General features: G+C 41.4%; 1 protein-coding gene across 8 annotated transcripts in view; it reads right to left on the bottom strand.

The window, feature by feature from the left end:
• Nucleotides 1–6,871: 6,871 nt before the first annotated feature.
• Nucleotides 6,872–19,367, bottom strand: part of SYNE3 (spectrin repeat containing nuclear envelope family member 3) — an 82,749-nt gene continuing 70,253 nt past the window's right edge. For 7 of the 8 annotated variants that reach the window (XM_037394778.1, XM_037394777.1, XM_037394781.1 and 4 more), the window contains one exon: nucleotides 6,872–17,824. In XM_037394778.1, coding sequence (XP_037250675.1) covers nucleotides 17,627–17,824 — 198 coding nt within the window. In that variant the 3' untranslated portion in view covers nucleotides 6,872–17,626. The remainder of the gene's footprint in view (nucleotides 17,825–19,367) is intronic. The other variant, XM_037394775.1, reaches the window with a different exon arrangement.

Genomic DNA, 19,367 nt, shown 5'->3' with positions numbered 1-19,367 from the left:
CAGGCTGAAGCGTGGGCAGCAGATCCCCAGTGTGGCTGTGCCCCTCCAGGCTGACGGCTGTGCCCAGGCTGGAGCCTGACTGCATGGGATGCTGCCCTGCTGCCTCCTCTCCCCTTGGGAAACCCAGTGGTGCTTCGGGGCATGTAGCTGAGGCCCAAATTTCATCAGACCCATAGGAAGTACTGCAGAGCCCTATTTATCTCATTTGTCCAGTTTGGCTCCTGGAGGTCTCACCCCACCTCAGCCGTCCAGGGTGGATGGAGGTGGCACCAGCATCCACTGGCAGCAGCTGGATGCAGCTCTCATGCCCACTGGGGCAGGTGGTTGTGCCCAAGACTGTACCTTTGCTCCAGTCCCAAGTCCTGCCTCTTGTGAGTCTACTGCAAGTCAGATACCCACAGCTGGTCATGGAAAGCATCAAGCCTCCCCCGTTCCTCTCCTCTGCTGTGAGCCAAAGTGTGAAATCACCATTGCACTGTAAAATCAATGAAATCCAAGGGGAGTTTTGGCAGTGATTTCCCAGGGACAGAAGGATTTGACCCCGGTTCCCCTAGTGACTGAAGGACACCGGCGACCCAGCCAGAGGCAGAAGAGGGATCTCAGCTCCATCCAGAGTCTCCACAAAAGGCCCGGTGTGGCATTAAGCTGTTACCTCTGTGTCACCCTCCCGCTGGGCCAGCCCTGCACTTGACACTGTGCGTAGCCCCCTCCTTCCTGCCCGCTGCCGCTCGCACTCCCACTCCCCGCTGGGTCCCTCCTCTTCCCCCAGCACAGCATTTCCATCTGCAGCTTGCCCCACTTCCCTCTTCTCTTTGTTACAAGAAAGCTGTCACTTCATTTGTCATTTACCCATTTTATTTTCCATACATAAATGTTATTTTTCTTTTTCTTTTCTTTTTTTTTTTTTTTAACTTCACTGCTGCATCTTTTTTTTATTTCCATTTCCCCAGTCTTGCCTTGGACAGTTTGGGTTCTGAATTATTTTTGTTTTCCTTTGAATTTGATTTTACTTTTCTGGGGCCAAATTGCCACCCTCTCTAAATTAAGCAATAATGCCAAAGGGGTCACCTTTCTCATTGTCTTCCCTGTTTTTGAAGGGTAATGACAGAGCTGAGACAGAGAGAAGCCTAAACTGCTTTTACTTACTAACCTCTTGCCCAGTGTCTGCATTCACTAAGACAAGCCTAACACTACAAATGTTACTGATCATGAGTGTCATGGTGTATATATATATATATATATAAAGGCATGTAAAAAAAAAACCTATTGCATACTTGCACCAGTAAAAGCATATTTCTGCCAATATATACTAGTTCTCCACGGGAAAAATAAATAAATAATATTGTTAAAAGATGCAGTTTTGCTGGTGTAAACCACGTCATGTCACTGAATGTTTTGCCAGTGTTGTGTAACTCCAGCCAAAAAGCTACACTCAGCATTATGGGCACTCTGTGAAGTATTTTTTCTGCTATAGATGTGAAGGCATGAGCAAAAAAGTAATACAATCTGCAGCTACTTCATCCTTAATAGGCTGTGATGGTCATGTTGGAAAGCAGTAATGTAGCAGTATTAGCGGTATTACACTACATTCAGCCCCGCAAGCACTCTTGGCTTGCATTGCACAACTGAAGAGCTGCGAATCCTTCTTTAGAGGCTGGAAGCTGGACTGTTAACACTCAGCTGAACCTGCTGCTCCCCAGCCCCTTCTCAGTTTATGCCCCACAGCACCCGTCTGAGTTATGTGAGATAAGTGCATGTGCAACCCTTTGAAGAGAAGGGAAAAGAAAGTGGTTGCGTGTGTCTTCCTCTCTTCTGCCCTGGCTTGGAAGGAAGGTATTTGAGGGCCTGATGCATTGGGAGGAAAAGCTGATGCTTTTGCTTACAAGTGCCAGGGGCTGTGGGCAAAAGGTTTGGTGCAGCATCTCTCATTGATTTCAGACTGGCGGCAAGGTAAATTGCTCCTTTGGGGTGTTGCTCCTCTTGACTTCTTTCCACCCCTCTCTGCTCTGACACAGCCCCCTAATTACTGTGTAGAAGTAAACATTTTCCTCCTTCGGCCATAACTTTTGGTCAGATGTCTACAGAAAACAATTTTTAGAAGTTTGCACCATTTCTCTCTTCTGCATGGTATCAATTTATGAAGAAACACAGGACCTAAGGCAGAATGTAAAACCCTTCAAATGGGTACCGACATGACACACAGTGTAAACACTAACCCTGCCAGCCACCGTGGCCTGAACTCATTCCTGCTGTGCCTTTGGGGACATCCTTGGAATTACTCAGGGAGGAAATCTGATGCTTACAGCCACATAACCAATTGGCTGTTCATGAGGATGTGTTACTGATTACAATTACTGAATGTTAACAGCACTACAGAAATATTGAGAGCACCATATAAGTAAAAATATTTTTGTAGCAGCTAAGGTCATAAATGAATGTACTAATTTCAATTTAAAAGCAGAAGCCAAGGGTCTGTAAGTTTGCCAAGGGGCCTCGTGTGGTCTAACACACATCAGGTCAGGGCTGCTGGCACTTGGAAAATAACAGATGAAGAAGAAAGGTAATTGCTGGTCCTGACCTGTCAGAGCTGCTCCTTTGTGCTCCAAGTCCAACTTCCCCTTACACTTCCAAGTTATCTACAGCAAAATTTCTTCCAAGCTAAACAAAATCAGAGGCTTTTAGGAACTTAGAAATGTCTGCTTAATTTCAGTGCCGATAAGCCTCTGCTCCAACTCATTCTTAATGTATCAAAATGGAATGTTTAAAATATATTTATCTAGTTGCTATGGCTTTGCCTGGTGCATCAGACAGTTTATCCATCAAATATGACAATTGAATAATATTTTTATTTTTAGATATAGATCACAGATCCTTCTCATCATACTGTTCCCTTCCCCCCTTTCCTGAGTTTTGAACTCACTGGAAAATCTGTTCCATAATACGGTGGGTAAATGAATTACAGTCACAGATGGCCTCTGGAGATTTCATACATGCTGCAATTCATTTGTTCAGGAATGAGGAAAAAAAAAAAAGAAAAGAGAGCTTTGTCTTGTGAGGGCATTATCAGAGACAGCAGATCAGACACTGTAATGCTGCCTTGCACTCTGGATTCGACCCATTTCCTAAGCTTTTATGACTCGGCATTTACTATTCCTGGATTAGAATTTTTTAAGTGGAACGCAAAATCCACAATGAAAGTGATTGAATGCAAGGAACTGCAGCAGTTACAAGTTAGAATTTATTTTTACAATCCTGAGTGAAACTATTGTGTGCTATTGTGTATGAGAGATGCTCAAGAATGGCAATCATCCACTCTGGCAACAGTATTTCATCTGTAATTAGCAAAAACAACTTCATTCACAGATGGCTGTTGTGAATTAGTTAAACCTTGCAGCAAGCTTTGAGGTCCTTGGGAAGAAAATGCTGGGGAAAAAAGAAATATAATATAGAAAGCAGTATATAATTTTACTGCTTGGGTGTCTTGTTCAGCATTAAGTCATAAAGCCTATTTGCAGGCAAGCCTTGGGGTCAGTCCCCAAGACTCACTTTTGCCTCTGGGTTGAGGCCAGCGATTACGGGAGGAAGGGATAGGATGGTTGATGCATCAGCTGTTGGGGAGAAATTAATCCTGCAATAACTGCAGAGAATTTGTCTCAAGAGTGAATCGGACAAACTTTTTTCTGTTTGTCCAATGATATAAAAAAAATATTGCTGCATGGTCAAACATAGGATGGTGCTTTAACTGTCCGCACTGACACACTGTCGCCTCACTGCAGGGTGAAGCTGCAACAGGCTGGAAGAGTGTCTGTTTACCTTTTCTCAATATTTAGCCTTTTCTGAGAGACGTTTCATACCGTTATCCCACCCTGCGATGAAACCTCACAGCTAACGCAGCCCAGTGGGTGCCCTAATGAAGATGCCTGTCCAAATGCCAGATTAACCAGCTGAAGCTTAAGCGGACGAGTACAGGCTGAGACCCGGCCCGCTGGAACGCCTTCACTCATCCTCCTCAGAAGGAGTTTAGGGAACCAGGAGGTTAAAATGCCGGCAGAATCCTCCCGGGGCTGGTGCTCCCCTCCCTGTGAAGCAGAGGTGATTGCACAGACTCGATGCTCTGCGGTGTAATGGATGGCTCTTGCTGCAGTGCTTGGGGACCCTCTGGCAGGGCGCTGTGAAAGGGCAAAGGGGTACTAATAGCTGCTGTGTTTTCCAGCAGCCCCAGCCAGAGATAGCTCTGCACATAGCTGACAAGCAGTCAGCGTCTGCTCCCTGTCTCTGTTTGCACTTCATCGAGTTATCTCCTCACAAGCAAAGAAATCCCAGCTGATTGAACAGCACATTCATCATCTGGATTTCCCCTGTATCTTTTCCTGTATCAATGGTGCCATAAAAAGCCCACCAGAAAAGTCGACAGTGATCTGGCCTATCTTCCATTAAAAGCTTTTGCAGAGCTGCAGTAAGATTTCTAAAGCAAAAAAAAAAAAAAAAAAAAAAAAAATCAAAACTAACACAACACTTTTTTTTTCCCCTCACCAAAACATCAATCAAGGAACATTAAACAAAAAGATTAGTTCTTCTTTTATTTGTTTGTGAAACAAAAAGCATGAAATATTTAGCAGCATTGTAATGCAAACCAGATGGGAATAATGCCGGCTTTCAAGGCCGCTGGTAACCACCTCCCTTCCATGCTGCTGCAGCAGCGGGACGAGGCAGGCAGCCCATTAGGACAATTTATGAACTGGACTTCCACAGAGGGAGTTCTAGCAAGAGGTCCACGGCTCGTACAGAGCAACCCTGATAACATCTGTTAGGGTTATTCATTGAAGAGGATTATATTACAATCCCTCTTAATACCACGAGTGCTACGGTAAAACCGGATGAGCCTTCAGTTTCATTTGCTCCAGCAATATGTGTTTATCAGAGGGGTTTTCTGCAGTTGGAAACCAAGGCTGCATTCATAGTATGTCACAGAATGAAATTTAGAAAGCTTGAAATATTAACCTAGAAGAAAACCTCAGTCCCTGCTTTTGATTTCTCATGGCTGTAGCGCTCAGCTTCTACATGCAGCATTAACACACCTTCAGCTTTTTTCCAGAGAAAGCCACTCCCCATTAACTCTCCAGGGCTGAGACTGATTTTTTTTTTGTAAAGTTCTCACTTGCTAACCTTACTCCATACTTTATTTAAACTTTGCTAATGACCTGGTTTTTTCCCCCTTAATTTACCTAAGCGTATAATGAACACTCGCATCCAAAATGACCTCGTTATACTGGCAAGGACTTTTGTGTGGATACAATTTAGTGCACAGGCATAAGGCAGAGGAGAACTCCCTAAATGACGAAGTTGTAGGCATTCTGTAAAATCCCTGTTGACTACAAGCCAGATTCTTACTGCTGTACATTGTCTTAGTTCCAACAGCTTCAATGGAGCTACACTGATTTACTCCGCTTAAGGGTCTTACCCTATTATTTTTATTTATTGAACTTGCCACCTTTTGCAGCTACAACCTAAACAGAGACTTCCATCCTCGAGCTTAGTTGCTGTCTAAAACAGGTGTTTCTCCAGTAATATATGACTTAAGAGATTTATAACTACCCAGAGTATTTCATTGTCCTCTAAAAGTGTTTATAATCATTCTTGTTGACTGTCTCAACTCCCACTGATCAGCTGTAGGGTTTTTTGCAGCCTGAACATGGCCAACAAAATACTCAACCACCGTACAAGTGTGAGCTGTTTTATCTGTTCTAAGGCACTTTTCCTCCCTGCTGGACACCAGTCTTTCCTGGTCTATGTACAGTAAAATCACGTCCCAACTGTCTTTGCTGTTCCAGAAGAACATGATGTACGCAAAGAAGCCTACTCTCTGCCTCCACAAAAAATAAACTGCAAGATGAAAAAAATGCAATGCAAAGAAAAAACCAAAAGTAAGAACAGAATATTTTTTGTGTGCTGACTGTAGCCCTTATGGGAATATAACTGTCCCACTGTGATAGTCTGCTTTTCCTACAGCCCTGGACTTGTTTTACCCAGTTCTCTTCCGGGTGGGAGTCGAGCTGCTAGTCTGATCTTGACACAGCTACGATCAGCTGAAGTATTTGCATTTGTAGTTCTGGGGGCTTAATAGAAGACAGCTCATAGGAAGGCACAGGCCCACGTGGTCCAAATACCCGAGAGAAGTCAAAGGTAAAGCTCAGTGTGTTCATAAAAGCAACAGGCAACCTAGCCCACAGGTTCATCTAAAATTTGTAGTGGTTTTCCACTCTTCCAGCAGTAACTGCCCATGGAGCCCTTTGATGTCAGAGATCCTGGCAGACTCTCTCATAAAGATTCAGGAAAGAAACCAGCAATTACCTGGGTGCTACTGAGTGTTGTGCATCCACACATACATGCTGCAGTGATTAGTCTTCAGAGAAATCAGCAGTGGTTAAAATAATACACTGCTTGCTTGCTACGTGTGATTGGCATTAACTTCAAATCTGAGGTTCTCAAAAAATTCCCCTTTGTCTTAGCAGGTTTTGGGATTTTGAGGGGAACCACACAGAGAGTGTCAGAGGCCAATGCCGTAAGAAATCATACTGAATCGTAATATGATTTAGCTAATTCACATTTCCTTTGCATCCAGTAGAATTCTATTCAAACAACTACACAGTCTTAAAGAAAAGCTGACACTTTCTATCAAATCTTACAGGGCTAGAGTGAAGTAGGTACTTCAGCACAACCTTCTTCCAGTGGTAAATAAGCACAGAGGCAGGTCAAATTTTATCATTGCTTCACTTCTTCTGGGTGTTTCTATGTCAGCCCAAATACTCTGATGGTAAGCAATAAGCACAGCAAAAATGTGAAACCACTCCCCAGAATAATTTAAAATTCCTTAAAAAGAAATATATGTGTTTATTTACTGTATTATAACTGCAACATCAAATGCAACTATGTTTTCATTATAAAAAATGACACATGCAATAAAATACTGTTGATATTATAATCCAATTTAACATAGTTCATTGGTAACAGTGGAGCATCACAGAACAGTCACAAGGCTAGGGCTTGACGTGATGAATCTCCAGTCTCTTTATCCTACCTGCAAACAGCACGTCCTATTTTATTTGTCATCAAGGGATAAACTTTGGGAATAATGTTACCTGACGGCAGAAGGTGCCAGCTGACCCTTAAATTCCTGATGAGTCTTGCAGATTTTTTTTTTACTCGTGAAAGTATTACACCTCTGACAAGACTGAGGAAAAGACAGCATTTTCCAGGCAGAAAGCAGAAATCCTTCCATGTTACACCACAGCCAAGGCACAAAGCAAGGGCCTCTGCTGCACAGGTGCACAGAAGCCAAGGCTGTGTTCCTTTAACTATTGTCCTCGAGAATGAAATCAGGCCATTTCAGGCAATATTTCACTGCAGCTTTTAATTATGTTTATCTGCGCTCAGGGCTTCAATTGATTTAATCTGGCACTTCAGCTATGGAATAAATCTGGAATACACAGGAGTCCACAGCACCGAAAGAACATGAAAAGTTGCTCTGAAATAGTCAAAATATAGCCTCTTCACTAGTGAAAAGTCCCCGTTCTTCATCAGAAAGGGTCTTATTCTATCACTGCTATTCACAAATCATAGGCTCTTATTTTTAGTATTTCCTGTGAAATGCATGGGAGTGCTTGTGAAATGAGGTCCTAAACAGTGTGAATAAACTCTGGAATCAGGCCCCAAATGGCACCATTTCTAGAGTAAATTCTCCTGACTTTCAGTTGAGACTTTTTAGGAAGTGTCACATAACACTTTCCAGCCCTTCGAAACAATGACCTGATTTCTTTCCGTATGTCTTGCATGGCAAAACACTAAAGATGACTTAGCTCTAACAATTTAAATAAAAAATAAAGTCAGTCTCTGTATGCAGCTGCATTTTGTACAATTTCATAGTCAGTATGCAGAAGCTTACAGCTTTCTGAGATAATTCTAACAAACAGGATATATATGAAAACAAAGAGTTTCAAAACTACATGGAAATCTGTAGAATAAAATACGTATCTATATATCATTTCCCAACAAAAGCAATTGGCAGTTTAGAAAAATATGATTGCTACAGTCTTTCTGAATCAATAATTGTAAAAAGAAAGGATTTAAAAAATAAGTTCAGCTTTTCAAAAAGCCGTATCTTTAATAAGAAAATAGACTGGTCCGCATTTACCTGAATAAGCCAGAAAGGTTAAAGAAAGTTCCAAGCAAGACAAGGAGTCTGACTTAGACTTGATATCAGCTGTGATAACACGCAAATGTACAAAGACAGCTGCTTGGCTGCAGTTGTGTTTACCTTAGAAACGAGCCTAATTTATCACAAATGTATATAAAAATCAGAAATAACATGACAAAAATGGAACTGGTCCCTGCAAGGCAAATAATTATATTCATACAAACAAAAAGTGACATCAATCCAGTTATTTTCCTGTGACAGTTAAAAGGTATTTTGTACCCAACTGTTACATTGAACAGCACATGTATAAACACAGATTATTATTACAGACTCTGCTATCAGCTACTATACATAAACAAGAAGAGATGTTCATGCTGTAATTGCCTCTAACTTTTTTGTTCTACTCGAATATTAACATTCACAAGAAGCTGATGTGGAGACCTGAATTTAAGCCAGGATTTCAACATGCACAATGCACAGGGTTCACGTGAAGGTTTCTGATCCCCTCCATTACTGACATTTGGAAGTGGGCAAGAGCTCTAAAAATTTTAAAACCATTCACAACGTGAGTTTCTCTTGTGAACAGCCTTAGGTTTCCTCTGCCCAGAGGTGGGTGATCTAACATGGGACATACTGGTGAAATTTAGATCTGTACCAGCAAACCTCCCATTTGGGAGGATTCATATTTTAGTTCCAGGTCACTTCTAAAAGAGGGTGGCAAAATACACCTCAACATTGCTGATTTTTATAATAAAAGCAGAGAATGGTTTGATTGCAGAAACTTCACTTCACGCTGTTCTTAGTAATTTTTTAAGACATCGGTTAGAACTTCTTATTAGTTCTGTTCAATGTGAGAGTAAATCCCTTGATTTTGTTGTAATTTTTGTGAAATATATGGGATATTTACTCACCCTCTATGCTCTTAGCACATTTCTTTAAACTTGCTTCTAGCTTGAAACTAAACAAAAACACAAAAACGGATGGAAGCAAGACTGATGAAGTGTTGCTGAAGGGATCCAAGATTGTTTACAATCCAGCCTTGTGAATTAAATTGGGCCTGAGACAGCCAGCTGCTTCGAGGAGTGAGGACAGGTCCCCTGCAGAAGAACTGTACAGCAGTTCTATTGCCAGTAAGCAACAACGCAGCTTCTGGGTCTCCTACCACTTTTCAATGTCAGTGGAGTGTTATGTCTTACAAAAGGCAATGACAGAAAAGTGCAACGCGCCCGTTATTGCTTGTGCAATTGCTTCACAGTGGTCCAGTACACCCAAGTAAACAAATGAGAAGAAGGTATGTTGCTGGAAGGGAAGCTCTGAGGCTGGGCAAGTGGAGTGTGCCCTCCAGGAATCACCTGATAAACTCCATTAGCACAAATTAAAAGACAAAAAAATATAATGGAAAGAGTGACACTGATCAAAAGGAATACATCTCTTGAGCCAAAAATGACCATCAGGGTCTTGGAGCACGACATAGCTGTGTCTTTCGCCTTCCAGACAAGTACATGTACAAAATGGAGGTTGGCGTTTGAGGACAGTTGAGGACACAGTTTGTACATGCAGCATTCAAATACCTTCAGGAATAGCCAGTGCTCAAGCAGTGACTCCCAGGTTAAACTCTTGCAGGGTCTGATCTGGGAAGGTGATGGGAAAATCATCTTGGGTGCTTTTTGCCTTAAAGACTGAAGCCTTAACTCAAAGCTTACTAAAGCTCATTAAAACACATACCTCTATACCCTTCCAGCTTTCCTTTAAGACACAATTTATCTTAAGAGCTGCGCTTGAAAGTTACATTGAAGTGGAATGTCACCTTGCTTTAAGTAGAACAATAATTACACTCCCCATTACATACATATATATATATATATACACAGACATATACATATATATATATTTCACGGCAATGGAAAGTACTGTACAGAGGCATTCATTCATATCTGTAGTGAAACAAAGTCTGTGGTGTTCAGTGCTTATTGGACTTGACAAAAGAAATAATTTGATTTTGAAGCCAGGAGTCACTTCAGGAAAAAGAACAGCTCCTACCCCTGAATTCTAGCCGGCGGCCTCCTGGCCAAGAGCTAGCGAGGGCAGGTGGCACTGCAGCCTGCCTTCAGCTCCCAGCCTCTTGAAATGTACTCTCCCTTTTAACACACAGCTTTTGATGGAGCAAAAAGGAGCTAAAATAAATGGTTTGCTATAGGGCTTGATAAATGAGTTGTGAAATCAGTTGGTTAAAAGCAACCATTTTGGTTGGTTTTTTTTTCCAAGCTCAAAAAAAAAAAAAAAAAAAAAAAAAGGCCCTGGCTTATTAGGGTGTATAACAGTGACATTCAAACACTGGTGGCAGCTTAAGCACACACACCCTGGAGTGTCCAGCCCTGTGCCCAGCAGCACGTGGGATTGCTTATACAGGCAGTGACAACATGAGGGTAGTAAGAGCTGAAACTGAAACACCAGTCCTCTTTGCTGATTAAGGGGCAATTTTCTGCGTGCAGTAATTGGATTATACATCAAAACCTGCTTAGAGAGAAGAAGAGAAAAAGGTCTGGGCAGGCTATGAACAACGCTAATGGCAAAGCTTTCATTATTAATAATTGTTTGTTTAATGACACCCTCGCACTCCCATCTGCAGATGTGAATAACCAACACAGAAGGCAGATGAGGGCAGGACATGGCTAGGAGACTTGGAAGAGATGGCTGGCAAGGACCAATGCCTCCTCAGATAGTGACGAAGGCTGTTTTGACACAAGGGGCAGCAGAAAGAGGCAGGGCATCTGCAGGAGGCACTGCAATGGGGGAAAAAAATCTTGAATTTCAATTTATTGAAACAGGACCAGAGTTTTTGCTCTATGTATGGAGGAAGACCTGGCACTGGAAACAGGTAAGAGAAAGGTGACAGGAATGATCAAGGGTGTGGAAGAACTGTAACATGAAAAGAAGGAGAAAAGACTGGGATCATTTACTTTAGGAAAGAGACAAAGCCAAATGTCCTCTGCTCTGGTAAAGGAAGGAAAGACAAAGCATGATCTGTAGAGGGTAATTTTGGTCTTTCTGCTTCCTTGGATCCAACACAGAGGTGAAAAAGAAGGAAAACCAAGCAACCCCCACCCCTCAAATAAAAGGCTTCTGATTCAAAACCAATTTAGGGGAATACCTTTTTCACACAACTCATAGGAAGGCTGTAGAACTCACTGCCATTAACAGTTCTGAAGCCTGAAAGCCACTACGAGCATTCAGTAAGGCACTGAACAGGCTTGCCCCCAAAATCCAGAAGACCAAAGGCAACATCTGGCATTTACTTGCAAAGGAACAGAAAACCCTCCTACTTCAGTTCTAGAATGAATCGAATTCCTAAGGACTGAACAGAGACCTTCATGACTATCTTTCTATCTACAATAGCATTACCTGCACCTTTTCCTGCAGCATCAGCGCCTACCACCTACCACTGATCTGTCACTGAAGAGGTTTGATTTAGCAGTTTCTTCTGTATTCAACGACAAGAAAAAAACACTCCCAAGGCTCAGATCTCAGCTAGAGTGAATCACCCTGAGGGGAGCCTCCTTTCATAGTCAGGGATGTGAAAATGGACAGTGCTGACAGCCACTGTCAAAATTTTGCCTGGCAGAGCAGGACAACAAACCCTTGCTGCTGTGTCATTAGTCCTGGGTTGCTCTCATGCCAAACCTACATGTTCATCTCTTGCACTGAGATATTAGGCTGCCTTTTGAAGACCTAACGTCTTCTGCTGCTTCCACTGGGATGTTGTACCTTAACCTGTTCAGTTTGATGTCAGCCACACTTTATTAGGAGGAGGGTGGTTAGCTCACACGTACAATGAGCTAAAATCAGGCAATTGCTGGAGTAGTTTAGGTAGCAGAGGTGCCATTTAGACTACTGCTTGAATTGGTATATTCCTAACATATATTCTTTTTCTTTCCAGATCTACTGGTAACTCTCTGGTACACACACACGTATTTTATATCAACTATATGACAGATTATTCCATCCTGCTTTTTTTTTTTTTTTTTTAAAATGCTACATTCAAGAATCTTTGGTTTGCTTTGTTTTACCATTGAACAAGCGCGAAATGAAGCCACAATTCTTAAACATACCTGCGCAAGTCAAAAAGCCTTGTGACTAAAACATGCGATGCAGTCACCCAACACCTATGACTAATACATCTATAATACAGTATAATCAATAGATAATTATGTTTAAATATGGCAAAAATAATAAGATTGGTTTGTGAATGAATCATGATGTCTGTACCAACAATATCATCTTTGGTATTTTAGTAAAGTGGTTTCTGAGACCTGCCAATGGCTGACAAACAGATTAATGCAATAAAATTGTAATGGCTCAGAGCAGGTCAGTGATCTGAGAACTACTAATAATATCCTCGACAGCCCCCACCGATGCTGGAAAAAGCTGATATAGTTCACTGGACAAACGTGTTTTCAGCTGCAGACTAGTAACTGACATTGTCCAGCAGATAGTGAAGTCTCTGAAAGCAGTCCTCACGTACCCAGCTGGGCACATAACCTGTGGACATGATCTGAAAGACACCTATGATGCCTGGCAATGACATGTTTATTGGGGTATTGATACCAGCACTTCTTGAAAGGCAAAACTAGTGCTCCAGTTTATTTCAGTCTGTAATCTTCAGTTATTCCAAAAGGGTTTGTTTGCTCTGGGAATCTCTGCCACACAGTGGTTTTAGCTTTTCTGGAGAAAAGAAGACAATGTTCTTATCCACACAAGCTAAAAGAATCCCTGTATATGAACTCGTTCTCCAAATCTCAGTGCTAAGGAGATGTGCATGCACACACAACAAAGTAAAACATTTCCTATTTAATACTGAAGGGGACATCAGATGGAGAAAACTCCTGAGGTCCTAGAGCAACTAAAGAGAACACTGATTTTTTTTTTCTCTCGTGCAGACATTATGATCTGCGTATCTAGTGATGGCCATTTCGGGAGACATTTCTTCTCTCTGAGGTCTTCAACCATCCCAACAAAAAAGATTAAGAAGTGCAAAGCCATTTTATAAGCTCTCAAAATCATAAGTTAGTTAGGCTAGTAGCTTTCTTTTTGGTCCCAAATGTTTGAGTTTACTAAGTATCTCAGTCAGGGCAAATAAGCTAGTACTTGGTAGAAATCATGGTTGCTCTGGAGATTCTATGCTAACGGGAATACAACATTTTTCATGTGTGTGCACAGAACTGAACATGTTTTTCATACAGAGATTTCTGGAGAGGGCCTATATCAATAATATTTAATACAGTCTAAAGTGCTAGCTGGAATCAGAGAAAGGACTATTAATAGACATGTGGCACAATGGCAATTTGCTACCTTGCTGTATTGCAGTCATGGAAAATTCTGTTGAAATCATCTGGCTACAAAATCAATTGAAATTTATAAATTAGGCTTGTTTTCACTCCAAAGGCTGGGTTTGAAGCATGCCTTTGGGGCTGTGAAGAATTCTTACTTTAATGCATGGGCACTGGAGCGCAGGATTTTACCTTCAATGCTGAAGGGTCATTAATGTGGTCATCAAACTGGGTCCAACAGTGCAGGCAAAAGTGCTTAGAGAGATGTGCAAGAGCTCTGCTCTGTGAACAGGCTGGGTATCTGCATGCAATATAGGCACAGGGCCTGAGCCAAATGCACAAACAATTTACAAGTTCAAACACATTCAATCGATTTTAGAGGGTTTTAGCACCCTTTGATGGTGGTTAGGTCTGGACTGAAGTACTGCAAGCCCTCAGTTGTGGATGCTTACCTGTTTTGTGCATCCTAGGTGTTTGTCAAGGGATGTCTTAAGGCAGTGGCCCCAGTTTGAAGCTGAGCTATAGCACATCTCAGTTATACTTGGGTGTCAGAGATTATGAGCTGGGGATTTTATAGGCATAAAAGTGAGGGTGTAACCCCCAAATCATATGTGAGCAAAGATTCAGGCATGAAGAACAATGCTCAAAATTTTAAGGACTGATTTGGAAACTGTATGATTTAGTTTGTGTTTTGAGGAATCTGAGTTTTGTTCAGTTTCCTGGAAGTTGAACTGGGCAGTTTGTTTTCATTATTCCAATTACTGGCTTGATTACTAATATTTACACACACTTCCAGGATTCAGTATTACAAACTTTTCAGAAAAAAACTAAGAAAATTAAAAAGAAAGTAAATTATGGATTTACTTTTCAAGCTTATTTTTGGTTGAAGTATTGTTTTTTTTTAGTTCGTTCTTTCTTAGAAAAATCTCACATCTGTATTGGACAGGTGAGACAATTGTTTTAAGTGAGACAAACACCCAAGTCCTGTGCTTTGGACAGTTTCCACTGCAAAGAAGTAGAGATTCATCACTTATGTGAGATATTTAGATTACTGAAGGTAATGAGAATGGATTTGCTGAGATTTAAAGCCAGAAAGTCCAAGATTAAAGATAGGAGATTTACAGAATAAAATGATTGCAAACCCAGCAGCAAAAGTGTGTTTCTAATTTAGTTTCTTTTGTTTTTTTTTAATACCTGGCACAACACTGAAACATCAAGGTGACGATGCATTTGCTCTGTTATGGTCCTCTGTGTAGAAATTTTTTTCCCCCAGTTGCATACTCCTGTAGGGTCAAATGCATTTGTGAACCCATAAAAATCATCCAGATTAGAAAGGTTGGGTAGAAAGAAACCTGTCGTGAGATTTTGTGCTTTCATAGAAAATACTTGTCTATCTTCCTACTGATTTTCACTTGCACTTATATTATTCCTCATTATTTTTACTTTCTCACTGGCATTTTACTTTCATTACCTGGAACAGCTCAACAAAACCTAGAGAAGTGCAACATAGCTATGTCACAGAAAAGTATGTGCACAAGTACACATACCCACAATCACATACAGCAGGTTGTGTTATTGCCCCTCTTCCCCCACACTTCTTTTCTGCCGGAGCATTTAATTTGAAATGGAGATGTGTGTGATGATTAGCTCCTTGCTGTGCAGCCACAGGGGTTTCTTCCCTCAGTTTCTTCCCTCAGGGCTGGCAGCATTTTTAGAAGAACATTGTGGGAACACGCATGGCTGTTGCACAGCTAACCAGAGGAGAGAAGGAGGTATGTTCTCTGCTGCCAGAAAGAACCGTTGCAAAGAAGGAATTAATTTGCCTCATTCGCTGAGGAATTGTAACTCCTCTCTATCTGGCTCCTTCATAAAAGAAATCATAGGCCTTCTCTGGCTTCCCATTTAGATGTCTTATCGCTCAGCATACATTCTCTCTCCTCACCTTTCTGCTTTCAGCCCACCTCTGCCTGCTCTCTAGAGCTCTTCTACTACCTCCTGACAGTCAGGTTTTAATCTGCATCACTTCAGCTCCTCATCAAGCTCCCCTGGCACTATGCCTGAATACCTTCATCGTCCCTGCTCCCTCTCCTCTCATTTCCACTCTCCTACTCACTTTTAGTAGCGTTTTGGCATTTTTATCCAGCTCTAGCAAACCCAGTGTAGTCGGAAGCATTTTTAGGAACACAGTGACAGAGTCCTGGCAGTGGAACAGTCTCCTCAGAACGCCGGTAGAGTCCCTGTTATTTGCCCCACTTTAAACTTCACTGAAGAAAAGCTGTTTAATATGCAACAGTACCCACACTGTAGCAGGGAGAGGGAACCAAAAAGATTCAGAGATTTGTCCTCCATAGAACCTAAATTCTTGTCCTCTGTGTTCATCAAGACTCTGTTCATCGTTACTCTTTTGCTTAGGCTTTATAAATGGTTGGACACCTCTCTTCTGTATCTTTAGCTAGTCCTCTCTCAGATCTGCCTGTTCTCCCCTATTCTGTGCCTATAACGAGCTCCTTGCTGATATGCCTTCCTATTCTACCCAAGTTTGCTGCTTTAGCACAACTTCCATGCTTTTGTTAAAGAAGAATGACTTCCTCCTTCAGTCTCTCAGCTACTACTGAGATTTGCCTGCACAACAGATTTAATATTATTTTGGAACTTAATTGGAAAACACCACTGAATACACCATACTGATACCAAGATGACAAGTTCCTCCTGCACTACAGCCAGGATGGGCAAAGTAACTGTTTCTTCTTTTTTCATGATTACTACTGTGTCTGAAAACATGAGACAGTAAGGGATAGCTCTCAGAAACAGCACAAAATTTTAGAACTTAGCTTTTCTCTCAGAAGTAAATTAGGTAAATAACTACTAAGAATGGTTTCATCACATTAAAGTGAGAATTGCTTTTGCATTAAATGGTAATGTTAAAATTTACATTCAAAAATTTGATAAATCAGGCATAAGGTTAGGTAAATAAATGGCAAGTTGTCATCAACTTGAGTTCAGACTACACAGGAATCTATGTTTGACTGACTTTGATACCATCAGTTTAACAAACCATTAATATAAAAACATCCTAGGAAGGAATCTTTTTCCCAGGTAGAATTATTAAAGTACTTCTAGTTTTTGCTTTGCTGACACTGAGCCAGGCTGCATCCCACTGTTCAGGCTTTATGATCCGTTACCAAATGCCTCTCTATAAAGTAAAAAAACCCAACAAACCAAACCACAAAACCCCACAAACAAAAACCACCCGACTGCTTTTTATAGACAAGATCACTGATACAAGGTTTTGTTCAGTGTTCACAAATCTGTTCAGAAATTTATGACCCGTTCTCCTGCTATAGAGATGCTAAAATATTATTATTATTTTCCCAGCTTTCTTCCTACTGTATTCTACCTCTCCTGTTTCAGGTGGGCTGGAGAACAGAGTAATTGGAAAAGAAATCTGGTAAGCAATGAGAAAGCCCACCCCACTCCTACTGAAGTCAGTAGAAACATTTCCATCACCTTCTGCAATACCTGCATCCAGACACTGAAAAACCAGACCAAGATTTCAAATTGAACAGTTGCAATTTTCCTTGGGCTGAATGTCAACCATGTATTCAAACGTGATTCTACTCTGCCTGCTCTCCAGTTGGCACTCTGGTGCATGCTTACATCTTCTCATACTTGCTCTGACTTTAGTTGTAAACAAGAATCTGATGTTAAAAATCACCCCAAAAAAAACCCATAACAAAACCACCATTCAGTATTCCTTGCTGAAAGATGGCAGAAACAGAAACATTGAAGGATTATCCTTGAACAGTGGATGAGTGGATGGTGGATGTTAGTTTGACCACAGATATGCATATTATATCTATATATATATATATGTACATACATACATAATCTCTATATACACATTATAAATATAGTAATAAAATATTGTAAAAAATATTAATTTTGCCTAAATACCTGATTAAAGTGGATTAATCTTATGTTGCATTTATGTGACATATCCAGTTGATACGACGGCCTTGTTAGACACCTAAAATCAACACACCTTGCAATTGTTAAAGTCAAAGAATCTGTACTTCTGAATGCAACCTTGTGTCACACCAAGAATTTAGGTTGGAGGGGGGCCCTTGTGACTCAGCATTAGGTTGAAGGACCAAGCAAAATTGTTGGCCCGTGTGCAGCTGTGGGTGTCCTCTGCTGGGGGTAGGAGGAAGGCCAGGAGCAGGAGGAGCAAGAGGAGTAGTTGCAGTGGTAGTGCTGCCCAGCACACTCGACGCAGGAATGAGCATACACCTCCAGAGCGCTTCTGAAAGACACAAACCGAAGGGCAACTCAGAAAAATAAAGACCTTGGAGGTGCATCTCAAATACATTGAACTGCCAGGCAGAGGGGCAGAGCAACACATGTTGCCCTTGCCCTAGGATCCAGCCTGGGTGCTTGGCACACTGCAGCTGACTGAAACTGGTGCCTTATCAACGTCTTCTAGGAGAATATTTCACTCTCTTCAATAACTCGTTGCTGAAACTGTTGTCTTCTAGAAGGAAAACATTGCTGACTTTCTAGCATTCTCACTCACACAGTTGTGAGAATGACTGCCAGCCTTCCTAGCAGCACCTACCACTCTTGCTTTAAAGCTGCCAATTCTTTAGCACTCGTTTTGAAAGCTACTTCAGTCTGAAACTATTCTTCCATTGCCAGACCTGCTGCAACACTTGTCTTCCCAGTTATCTCCTTCTGCCTACGAACTGGTGGGAAATAGTGAGCTTTTCCAGTTGTGCCTCATCTCTGTTCCTGCCATAGCCCAGGCAGCAGGTGTCTTATGGTCGTTCAGGTTTGCCATTGGCTTCCTATGATGACGACACTGCCAGCCGCTCATGTTGTTCCTACCCCAATTCTTCTACCGATTCAGCATTTGATTCAGAGAAGGTCACTGACTCTGCCCTGATCTCTAAAGCAAAGACTATTAATGCAACTTTAAGAAATGGGATGAGATTGAAATGTTATTTATTAAGTGCCTTGGGTTTAGGACTACTGGAAGGAGCTATAAAATACTATTGCTTTTCAAAGCTCATCCACCAGAACAAAATAATGCAAAATGGCTTTATTAACAAGCTGTCATTTGCTCTCATTGGAGCCTTCTGCAGAGTTAAGATACTCAGGCTAACCACAGCAGATCCTAGCATTAGAAAAATCTGTGGATGGACCTTTGCTTGGGGGAAGAACTTCAGAAAAGGAGAAATATTTCGTCTTTATCTGCTGCTTCTCTCCCACGTGCTTGCTGGGTTTATAGGCATTTGTGTTTGATGAACTTTTGCCTTTGCTGCCTAGCTTCTCTGTTTTGTTTGATCACACAGCAAGGTCAGAATCTTGTATTTCTGACTCCATTTGTTGCCATGGCAATGACTCTGCTATCACAAACATGGTATTAAGATGTCTCTGCAGGACTGAAGATGAGGCACACAGGAGCTGTGAGGGCTTGGTGCTTTCAGCAAATTTGCAATGATAAGCCCTTAATATATGAGGACCCCAACCTGCACACACTGAAATCCATGGGAGATCTACCATTAACTTCAGTGTCTGTGGCAGGATTATGCACAGAGACAACTAAATAAAGTCAGGATTGGGAACTACTTATTCATGATGTTCAGCAGCTACCCTCACAAATGGATTCATTACTTAAACGCCCAGGTTCTTGTGCACATGAAACCTACATGAGTTCTGTTGCTTTGTGTTTGCTGGAACAATTGGTGATATGATTTTTGATTTTTTTTTTTTGTTAGAGGTGTTATAACCTCTGACTAGAGGTGTTATAGTTAAAGGACAGAAAATTTTGAAGAAGATATTGTAAC

The sequence above is a fragment of the Falco rusticolus genome, chromosome 7 (assembly GCF_015220075.1).
Source record: "Falco rusticolus isolate bFalRus1 chromosome 7, bFalRus1.pri, whole genome shotgun sequence".
Classification (NCBI taxonomy): Eukaryota; Metazoa; Chordata; class Aves; order Falconiformes; family Falconidae; genus Falco; species Falco rusticolus.
Note: the sequence above shows the minus strand (reverse complement) of the source record. Positions and strands in the feature narration are given on the sequence as shown.